The following is an 11819-nucleotide window of genomic DNA, read 5'->3' on the forward strand; positions in this document are numbered from 1 at the left end:
ATTAATATAAAAAAATTTGTAACGAATTCCGTTACTGATTCTTTCTAAAGATCCACCTTAAAACTATCTACTCCTATATAAGTGGAGTGATAGCCCTCGGAACAGCAAAAATGAAACTCAAATCACGAACAGGACGGGCAAAATAAATGCTATGAATAAAACCATTAATAACAAATATATTTATACACAAATGGGTACCACCTTAATTACATAATCACCTGAAAAGGAAAGGACCACACACCTCTCAAGTAATAAACACAATCTCCTAGCTAACAATTGTACCAACAGGAGGAGAGAAAGCTATATGAGAAGGTGGGAAGACACAAACATACTATGTCTAAAAATTATCACAAACGCACGACAGGAAAGGGTACTGAGAGAAAGAATCCTTAAACCTAGCTAAATACAATAATTCCGTACACCTAACAACGCACCAAAAATACACACTTTCTTCCTAATAACTGCAGATCACTAAGATGTAAATAAAGTTGACTGGCGATCCAATAAATCAATATATTGATGCAGACCAGCGATGAAATAATCCTATAACCCTACGGGTCACATACGTAGGGTCAAACTCTCCTGGACTGACGTTCGTCAGCAAAAGTCCACCAACAATATTTATCACGAGGATAATAAAAATATTAAAAGTGGCTTACACTTCTTCGCCGCTGAAGCTCCGAGTGGCGACCTCAAGGATACATTGGAACAGCGAGGCAAAAGCAGTGCAGCGGCATACAAAAAATGATCGTCCCTTACGACCACTGACGAGCCGAGACACCTAAGCGGTACGTCTCACTCAAGACACGAAGTCTCTCTCTCTCCCTTCTCCCGGGAGTCAAAGAAGCTGCAGATACTGCCAATAATGCCTACGACGCCCAAGAACCCTTCTGTCGGGAGGCTGCACAAAGATTAAAAGTCCTTCGGATGTCCCGTCATCGAAGAAAACACACACTGCCCAACAGTAACCGCTGAACATCCCCACACACGCTCGCAAATATGAAAACAGAAGAAAAACATACAAACGGATGGGAGAGTCCAAAGATGGTTAACAGCGAACCACCTCCTAAACGAGGTGATTAAATAGTAAAGTGGCAACCAAAAGTGAACATAAGTAAAAAAAAAAACATTATAAAGTTATGTTAATCTCTGACATCAAAACCAAAAGCAAAGAAAAATTAATTACACTAATCATCCAACACTAAAACAAAACTGAATTATGTTAATATAAGAATAGCAAAACTGAACAGACCCCGTAACATGAACCACTCAATCAATATTTATAAATATTACAATATATATATATATATATACATATACACACACACATTATATATATATATATATATATATATATATATATATATATATATATATATATATATATATATATGTATGTATGTATGTATGTATGTATGTATGTATGTATATATATATGTATATATATATATATATATATATATATATATATATATATATATATATATATATATATATATATGTGTGTGTGTGTGTGTGTATGCGCGTGTGTGTGTGCGTGGAGGGTGGGGGTTTATGTATATATTCCCTGCTATCTATATGAATGACGAATATTGAATGTATTTCAATGAGCAACATGAGTGGAGCCTATGGAACATTTTTTTTTGCCCCAAACTGCCACCCACTCACCCCATTCCTTGGGCCCTATCACTGGCCCCAAAATCCCCTGAAAACCGGAAAAATTTAATTTCCCATTTAAGTTTTGGCTGAAACGCAAATTAGACTCTACGAACAGAGACTGCTAGAGCTACATTTGCTCGCAATATCAGAAGCAATGCCACCAACTGAGCATTCGTTTATAAGCTGTCATTCAGTTCGTGGTAAGGGCTAGATTCGCTTGAGCTATAAAACTTATTTTCTCAAAGCCGTAGCAATAGGGAATTGAATAGGGATGACCGTTATACGTGCCATAAAGAGTGAAGAAGAAAGAGAGGTGGAGATAAAGAAGAGGAGCGAAAGTGATATTGATAAGAGAGAGAGAGAGAGAGAGAGAGAGAGAGAGAGAGAGAGAGAGAGAGAGAGAGAAGAATTTCGCTATTTCTATTTGATTAAACAGTATGATTCCAAGTATTTCCTCATGAGGTCTATTTGAGCTTCATATTCAATATTCATCATGCAATTTCAAAACTTTTCCCGTTTCCAGAGATTACACACACACACGCACATGTATAACTGAATCACGAAAATATGGAACTTGATGAATATATAAATAAAGATAAAATCCACGAAGGAAACGGAAACACTGGAGTGCTGCGAGGCCTTTCGACACTAGTCCTTTACTTAGCAGTTTCCTTCGTGGATTTTATCTTTATTTATACACACATATATATATATATATATATATATATATATATATATATATATATATATATATATATATATATATATATATATATATATATAAATACACTGACCAACCCGGCACTGACTGGAAAAATTCTGAATAACAACCTACAGGTAGGCCCATTAAAACTCTGAATAACAGTCTACGGGCAGTAGGAGGCCAGAGGGTAGGGGGAGGGGTAGGAAAGAGAGTAGAGGGAGGAGGAAAGAAGTGAGAAGACAGAGGAGGAGGGGGAATGGGGAAGGAAGGGGGAATATAGGAGAAATGTAGGGGGAAGTGGAAGGGGAAGGTGGAGGGTAGGGGGGGTGGAAGGATGAATGGGAGGGGATTGAAAGGGTAGGGAAGGGAGAGGGGAAGGGAGGAGGAAGTGATAGGGTAGGGGGAGGGAAAAAGAAAGGAAGAGGGAAGGGGGAGGAGGGGGAGATGAAGGGGGAAAGGAAGTTATGTTCCCCTATTGGAAAAGAATAAACGACATCACTGAACGAAGACAATAAATCAAAGATCTTATACTCCTACAATTCGTGCTCGGGTGTGTCTGTATTTGTGTGTGTGTTGGGGAGGAAAGGTCTGTCTCCCTTTCAACAGTAGACGGACCTTTTATCAATTAAATGAAATTCGCTGCACAACAAATCGAAGGAGATTCGTTCTAGATATGATGATAGTAATACCTCAAGGAACTTCAGAATTTGTATTTTATTGGCAGTGTTTAATTAAGATAAGCTTGGCTTAAGATGACCAATGAAAAAAATGTGGTAATTTCGTAACAAGTAATTTTTTAATGAGGGGGTAGATCTGTCAGAGAAGCATGCGCGGATGGTGATGAATTAGTTCTTGATCTTCAAAGTTATGCCCTTAACTAACAATTTTTCTTCTTTTTTTGTAGATCAAGTACTTATATATGATGACGGTAATGCCACAAGGTACTTAAGAATTTGTATTTTATTGGCAGGGTATGATTAAGATGCGTTTGGCTTTAGATGAACACTGAAAAAAATATGGTATTTTTGATGCGAGTAGTTTTTTTAATGAGGGGTAAGCCTGTAACGGAAACATTTGGTATGTTACTACTTTTTTCCGTGGCGAGAATTGTAAGGCCTGACTGGTGTGGTGGCAGAAGTTATATTTTGAATGACATTACTTTATGAGTGAATGAAAGTAATTCTAATACAGTCAAACACACCTGTTTAAGTTTTTGGATGCACTACACTGCTTATAGGGTTTGCAGTGGGAGGGATTCAACAAAAACATATGTCTAACAGCACCTGGAAAAAAAAGTGGAGCATCAGGTGGAAAATGATAATTAACTCAGAAAGCATTGAAGAAAAAGGTTACGTACAAACGAAAATTTCATTTGTTTTGTCTGTGTTTGTATGACTGTTACAGAGTAAGGGTTTGATTTTGAATCACATACCTTTCTGGAGTACCATAGAGGCCGTGTAAAAATTTTGTCTAGTCTGTCAAGCAGTTTGTATGTCTATAATATCCAAACAAATATTTACTTTTATATATATGGATATATATATATATATATATATATATATATATATATATATATATATATATATATATATTCATTCCAAAACACTAAGCTGCAAATGTCATTTGATATCAAATTAACCCAACCTCGTAATAACAGAACCTGGAGAGGAATTTATTAGTGATAAGCATTGATCACTACAGAGACTTGAACCCTCGAATGGTTGGGAAGCAATGACTCATCGCTTCCCAAACATTCAGGGGTTCGAGTCTCCCTGATGATGAATGGCTTATCATTTATAAATTCCCCTCCTGGTTCTGTTATTACGATGTTGAGTGTATTTGACATTAAACGACATTTGAAGCTCAATGTTTGTGAATATAAAAAATGTTCCAGTGTGTGACAAAATTATTATATATATATATATATATATATATATATATATATATATATATATATATATATATATATATATATATATATATATATATATATATATTATACTACATATGCTGATGGACAATTAAGAATTGCTCTTCTTGTACATATTTATTTCCCGACGTTTCGTAATTCTCATATTATAATTACATCTTCAAGGGCTCTAAAATGGATAAAAACAACACATAATTAACATAAAACTCAAACTGAACATTTTTTTAACACTTAAAATTATACATTTAAAACAAGATTATTAAAATATACAAACTATTGGATCAACCTTCCACCAGAGTAAAAGAAACATAAATGGAAGGAAACTAACAAATAAAAAAGAGGAAAAGACCTTAAGACAAGAAAAGGGAAGTGGCTGTTGACTGCGTGTTTAATGGGGGAACCAATTGTTTGATCAATAAGGACTCTAAAATGGGTAATTCCTGAGCGTTGGGTGTTTGTCCGATGATTTTAAAATCTTTATTTTCTATGTATGTTTTGCAACTTTTAGCATGGGTTCTTATATTGGAATGCTCCGGGTTCGTGAGTCTGCTGCCTGTCCGGAAACTGACCCCTCTATGACAATCGATGCGCACCTTCAGCAGCCTCTGTGTGGATCCCACATAAATCCCCGAGTTACACCTGGGGCAAGTATATTTATATACCACACAAGAGGACATGAAAGGGCACAGACGATCCTTGAACTGAAACAGAGAGCGGATGGTTATGGGATTTTTAGGAATCAGGTTAACTTTTACGGCAGGAAAATGATCTTGTATTACCTCCGTGAATTTTCTTTTAAAAGAACTATCACAGACATAGGGGAAGCTGACATAAAATTCCAGTTTTGGTACAGTAGGATATTTTACTGGCAGGGAGAAGTAATTGTTAAGTAATTTTCGGCAAATCTTATTGACAAAATTGGCAGGAAAACAGTTGTTTTTAAAAAAAGTTTGCTAAGAATATATATTCCCTGTGAAACATGTCCCAGTTAGAAGTAAGCAGTAAAGCTCTGTGGAACAATGTGTAAACTTTAATTTTTAAACTAAATTCTGTTTACACATTATTCCACAGAGCTTTACGGTTTACTTCTAACTGGGACATGTTTCACAGGTAATATATATTCTTAGCAAACTTTTTTAAAAACAACTGTTTCCCTGCCAATTTTATCAATAAGATTTGCCGAAAATTACTTAACAATTACTTCCCTCCGCCAGTAAAATATCCTACTGTACCAAAACTGGAATTTTATGCCAGCTTCCCCTATGTCTGTGATAGTTCTTTTAAAAGAAAATTCACGGAGGTAATACAAGATAATTTTCCTGCCGTAAAAGTTAACCTGATTCCTAAAAATCCCATAACCATCCGCTCTCTGTTTCAGTTCAAGGATCGTCTGTGCCCTTTCATGTCCTCCCGTGTGGTATATAAATATACTTGCCCCAGGTGCAACTCGGGGATTTATGTGGGATCCACACTTAATTTTGCTTCTTGACTAATCATATTTATACTATCTCATCGAGTAGTATATCTCAATAATGCGTCTGCTACCTTATTTGCCTACTCTAGAACATATTTTAGTTCTATGTCATATTCTTGGGCAGTCATAAACCAACGCGCTCTTCGTCTAGAAAAATTTGGATTCTTCAGCATTCCTATTGCAGCGGAATGATTAGTGAAGACGATTATCTTGTAACCAAATGTGATATATCAGAAATGCTTTAAAGCGTCTATTATGGCTGGAGACTTTGTCTGTCACTGAGTAGTTTTCTTCTGTAGGTTCTAATTTTCTGCTGTAATAAGCTATAGCATGGTATGTGTATCATGCCTTTGCATCAAAGCATGCTCCTATGCCAATAAAGCTTGCATTTGTTGCCCGAAAGTATTCCTTACTGAAGTCGGGAAAACTAAATACTGGTGAATGGGTTAGTCTTTCTTTCAGTGCATCATCGAACGCTTCTTGTTGCCTTGTTGTCCACTCAACTGATACATGTTCTTTAGTAGATCTGTTAGTGGAGCAGAGATAGTTGCAAAATTCTTTATTTTTTTCCGGTAAAAACCTGACCCAATAAACCGAAGAATGACTTCACTTCTTTCCTACATCGAGGTGTAGGGTACTCTTTAACTGACTTAATCTTTATGTTGTTTACTTCCACGCCTCTTTCACTTAAAGTGTGTCCCAAATAATCTATTTTCCTTCTAAGGAAAGTACATTTCTTTAACTTCAACTTTAGATTTGCTTTCCTCAACCTCTTTAGGACTTCCCTGGCCAGTTTTATATGTTCTTCGATGGTGTCTGTAGTAATTATCAGATCATCTATTTAACAATGTACACCTTTGCCTAGTAATCCACTAAGAATCTTATCCATCAATCTCACAAATGGCACTAGGCTGGACTTTAGACCAAAAGGCATCCTTATACACTGATATCTACCATTACTGGTGGAAGAAGCAGTTGATGGTTTACTTTCTTCATCCACAGGGATTTGTAGAAATCCTTGTAGTAGATCTACTGTGGTAAAATATTTCTTGGATCCAACAGATGTAATAAGATCTCTCAGGGATGGCACTGGATAGGGATCGGTTTCTGTTATCTTGTTAAGCTTTCTGAAATCGACTCCTGTGGATTACTCTATATATTATTGTATGTATATGCATTCTATTTCATGAACATTGTCTCTTGCTAACGCATGCGCATGAATCCGCACCCTGCACATGCACATGGTTAGTCTTTCTGTTTCTCTTGGCGGGAGTTGTACACCTTGCAGTACCCTCTCTGTGTTTACTCGTTTGCTGTGTGGAATAAATCAACTTATGACTCGGGATATTATTTCTCCATCCCTGCAACATTCAGTCTTCTCCTACAAGACATCATCACATATCACCATGGCGCAGTGAGTTAACCATCCAGCTTTTCAAGGGAACGCCGAATCCAGCATTTCAGATCGAGCCGCCATTACCCCTCGATTGCCTGTGGATATTCTACAATCGCCTGTGGATATTCTTTCATCGCCTGAGGATCTTAAGCCCCGTTCACACATTCACGTATCAGCCCACGCATGTTCACGCATGAATGGAAACTGGTAGTTGGCAACAGCTTACGTAAGTACTACGAAAAAGTTCCGTAATGCGTATTTAAGATCGTGGACATGCGGGCAGAGTCGGGAGGTCGTCGCACCATCCCAGCATGCGTGGGGAGCCACGTGCGTTTCGACATGTTCAAAAGATACGTGTCTGTTCACGTCATCCGTCATTTTGCGTGGTTCCACACGCACCACGTGGTGCATCCGTGGCGTGGTCTGCACGCCTGCGGGCAATGACGTGGCCCCCGCTGCTTTCCCCTCGTTCCCGCCAAGAACCGCGTGGGTCCCCACGAGGTTCGGGAGTAAACGTGGGCAACAGCGCCTCTCCCCAGGACCTGAGACGATGAGGCAACGCTGTGTCGGGTGTATAAAACAGCTTGCGGCGCGGATGCGCATCAGTTCTTCTCCCGGACAGACAGCAGCAACACCGTTTCTCGCCCCCTCCAGCGCCTTCGTCAGCAGAAAATGCCGAAAGTTAGCAGCAACAGACAGCGGAAGGGGCTCACAAGCCTCAACATCCCAGTCAGGAGCGGAGACGGCCTCTACGTGGCAGCCACCTGCTGCAGACACCCCTGCAGTCACCATGGAGGAGGATGTTGTAATAAACCTTGGAGAGGCTGACGAGGTCGAGGACATGGCCAGTGACCATAGCCTCTTCAACGACGAGGATGCCGGCCTGGATGACGTCGACTCCGCCCGATGATGACGGAACGATGAAGCTGCTGACGGCACCGCCCTGGGACTGGAAACGCGTGCGAAAGAAGAACCCTCTGTCATCCTCTCAGATGAAAATGAGAGGCTGGTAGGGGAGTGGTTGGAGCAGGAGGCCGAATTTATATATAACAAGGGCATGACAGCATACAAGGACAAGGCCAGGGTGTGCAGGGCATTTGAGGAGAAGGGGGAGGTCACTGGCTCCTCCTGTGTCAGGCCCTGAACTCCGGACCTGGTTCACCTCCCTCAGGACCCGCTTTGGACGCCTCACAGCCGAAAAAAGTGGTCAGGGGGCCAGCAGACGACTGACGGACCGTGAGAAGTGGATACTGAACATCTTCCACTTCCTCAAGCCCCACATTGTCCGCCAAAAAAAGCCCAAGGTGTTGGGACTTCCGATGGTATGTCTTATTTTATTGTTTCGCTGTTTAGTAAATCAGTGACTGAAACTCTAATGCACAGTTTATTTAATTAATGGAACTACAACCTTGTCATTCACAGTACATTTACATTCTCTCATACATGTTCCATCTCTTTACAGTCTGCGTCTGCTGCAGTTGCTTGCAGCAACCCTCCTGGCCATGGTCCTGCCCTTGATGTTCCTGCCCTTTGTGATCCTGCTGGCAGTGCCACTCCAGTCCCCTGCTCGTCCGATGACCGGTCCTCCACCATTGATGATCCTGCACCACAAAGGAAGTCACGGAAGGAGGACAAGGCTGGAAGTGGGGTCCTGGACGTGTTGCTTCAACAAGCGAGTCAGCTCGGCAAAGGCTACAGGGGCCATAAGACCTCTGTGTGACCCCAGGCTGGTGTACTGGCGGAACGCCCTGGAGGAGCTTTCCGCTGACTGTGCAGATGTGGGGCCTGAGCTGAGGATGGCGCTGAAGGTGGAGCTCATCTCCGCCATACAGCGCTTTGTGAGGGCTACCAAAGAGGGCATCACGAGGCCGCCACGTCATCTGATACCCCACACCCAAGCAGAAGCCCTCTGGGATGGTCTGCCTGCGGCCCCAGCTCCCCTTCCTGCTCCTGCTACATATGTGCCACTTGCTACACCTAGTGGTGCCATGGCGCAGCCTCTCAACCTCACGGCGCAACAGGTGGCAATGCTGCACGCGCAGCTGTCTGCACCTGCAGTGGCGTCCACACCCAGGGACCTCAACGTGTCGTTGCCAACGAGCAGCTTCCTAGAGAACCTCTAGTTTAAGGCAACATTTTTTTTTATATCTATTTTGTGTATGTGTCAATGTAAAAAAATGTATATATTTTGTAAATATTTCAGCGTTAGTATAAGCAATAAACATAATTGAAAAATAACTTTTATTCAATGAACTAAAAACCATCAAAGTAACAAAATGAAGTAATAATAATCACACAACTAAGACATATGCAAACAACTATATAGTTGAAAATTAACTTATAGAAACAAATATCTATTTTTTTGTATTACTGTATGTTTCCATCTATATATCAGCACTAGTATAAACAATAAACATATAATAGAAAAGTAACTTCTATTCAATGAACTACAAACCATGGAAGTAACAAAATGAAGTAAGAATAACAACAAAAAATAAGGAGTAAGTGAAGGTATATTATATTAAAATAAAAAATAAAAAAAAAACTGTACTTTCATATTATTAAGTTGTTCTTCACTACTGCTTGGTAATGGCCTTTATTAAACCATTTCAAAATATTCAAAGTTATAATCTTCCCACGCCTTGGAGTAATGCACTTAGCCACATTGCAATGCATGTATTTGCTTCTGCGTTAAAAATGTCAGAGTGTATGATCCAGTACTAAAAAAAACATATGCAAACAAATATATAGTTGAAAATTAACTTATATAACAAATGTTTATTTTTGGTATTGTATGTTTCAGTGTATATATCATGATTGGTATAAACAATAAACATATAATTGAAAAAACTTTTATTCAATGAACTAAAAACCATTACACTGATAAAATGAAGTAAGAATAATAGCACAAATAAGGCATATGTAAAACAAATAAATGCACAAATACAAAGGAAAAGTAAACTGTATGGATATTAAAAATTTTGAAGTCGACATACAAAGAGAAATTATTATAACAAATATAAATGTATGTTAACAGTAGTTCTCCTGCCAAGTAACGGAACCACCAGGAGATGAAAAGTAGTCTTTCAGGATGTTGCGTTGTTCCTTGGCATTCCTGGTTGCAGTGTTGCCTCCATGGTTGGAAGAGCGTCTCCTAGGGGTGGGTCACTCCTCCAGGCACCAGGTATGAAATCATGTGTGATGGGGTTCTCCTGATCTGCTTCCTGCCTGCGTGGATTTCTTTTTATTATAAGGTTGTGCAGAACACACGCTGCCAGCACTACTGACTCTGCACGGTCAGGCTTGATACACATTGACGTGTGGAGTACTCTGAATTTGCTGGCCAGAATCCCGAAGGCATTCTCCACCGTCCGCGTGCCCTACTTAACCTGTAGTTGTAGATCCGCTCCTCCTGGACAGGCCTCTTTTGGGGTAGGGCTTCATGAGATAGTTCCGCAGGGGAAGGCATCATCGCCAAGCAGGAAGTAGTCTACAGGAGCTCCATTTGTTGCATCTGGTAGGGCCTCAGGTTGGGGAAGGTTTGCTTCCTGTTTTGCCAGCATTTCACACAGACGGGTCTGGGCAAATACACCACCGTCCGACTCTGACCCAACGGCACCCACGTCCACGTAGAGGAACTTATATGAAGCATCGACAATGGCAAGTAGAATCATGGAGAAGAACTTCTTGTAATTGTAGTAATGCGTACCACCAAGGGGAGGGTTACGGAGCCTGATGTGTTTACCGTCTAGTGCTCCAATTACGTGGGGGAAGTTCCACCGTTCCTCAAACCCGCGGGCAACCTGCTTCCAAGCCTCTGGTGTTTGTGGTACCTGCAGTTCCTCATCTCCAAAGGCAGAAACAATGGCCCTGCAGGTCTCGGGTACAATGCAACTTATGGTGTTGTGGGCTACCCGGAATGCGTATTGCAGGCTCTTATATGAGTCACCCGTGGCAAGGAAACGTAGGGTGATAGCCACACGCAGTCCTGGCGTAAGGGGTTCCCTCCAAAATGTGCGTTGCTTCTCAATGTAGGGTGTGACACGTTCAACTATTTCACTGAATATGTCTCTGTCAGTTCGCGTAAAATTCCTGTATAGTTCTGGGGTTTCGGTTGCCAGCTCCTCCATCAGGTTGTCATAGTGGCCTAGCTCCACTCTTCTTTGCAAATGCGGCCAAGCCCAAACCCTCCTCGGCCTCCTCTTTTTTTTCTTTTCAATTGCAATGTAGGCCCTCACAGCTTCCACCAATACCATGTAGTGCACATACTCCACGACGGCCTCCATTATGTCTCTTTGTTGTCTGTGTGCTGTTATAAGGGCAACGATGTCCTCAATGTTCTCCATGTTGATTCAGCAGCAGGGGAATACTTCTTGCTACAGGGAGGCGCTGAATGGCACTGCAAACGCATGTGCACAGCACAGCCCTTTTGTACATGGCGTATACCCGCCGATGTACGTGGGGATGTTGTGAGGGTGTCGTGAGGTCGTAACGCACAACGTTACACATACGGTATACGTTCGTGGGTGTTACTTGCTCTGCCACGCATTACATGTGGGGGTGTGGCCTATTGTCGTGGCAGTTCACGTAAGCATCCCGTCTATCTTGCGCAGTGCGTAGCCTTAACACGCATTACTCCGTACTTACGTTATGGCGT

At 40.9% G+C, this 11819-nt stretch overlaps 1 protein-coding gene across 1 annotated transcript; it reads right to left on the reverse strand.

Moving 5' to 3' along the window:
- Positions 1-10602: 10602 nt before the first annotated feature.
- Positions 10603-11508, reverse strand: LOC136840400 (uncharacterized). The gene has a single exon (XM_067107081.1). The coding sequence runs from the start codon at positions 11506-11508 to the stop codon at positions 10603-10605; it is 906 nt and encodes a 301-aa protein (XP_066963182.1).
- Positions 11509-11819: the final 311 nt, after the last annotated feature.

Source organism: Macrobrachium rosenbergii, chromosome 7 (genome assembly GCF_040412425.1).
Source record: "Macrobrachium rosenbergii isolate ZJJX-2024 chromosome 7, ASM4041242v1, whole genome shotgun sequence".
Lineage (NCBI taxonomy): Eukaryota > Metazoa > Arthropoda > Malacostraca > Decapoda > Palaemonidae > Macrobrachium > Macrobrachium rosenbergii.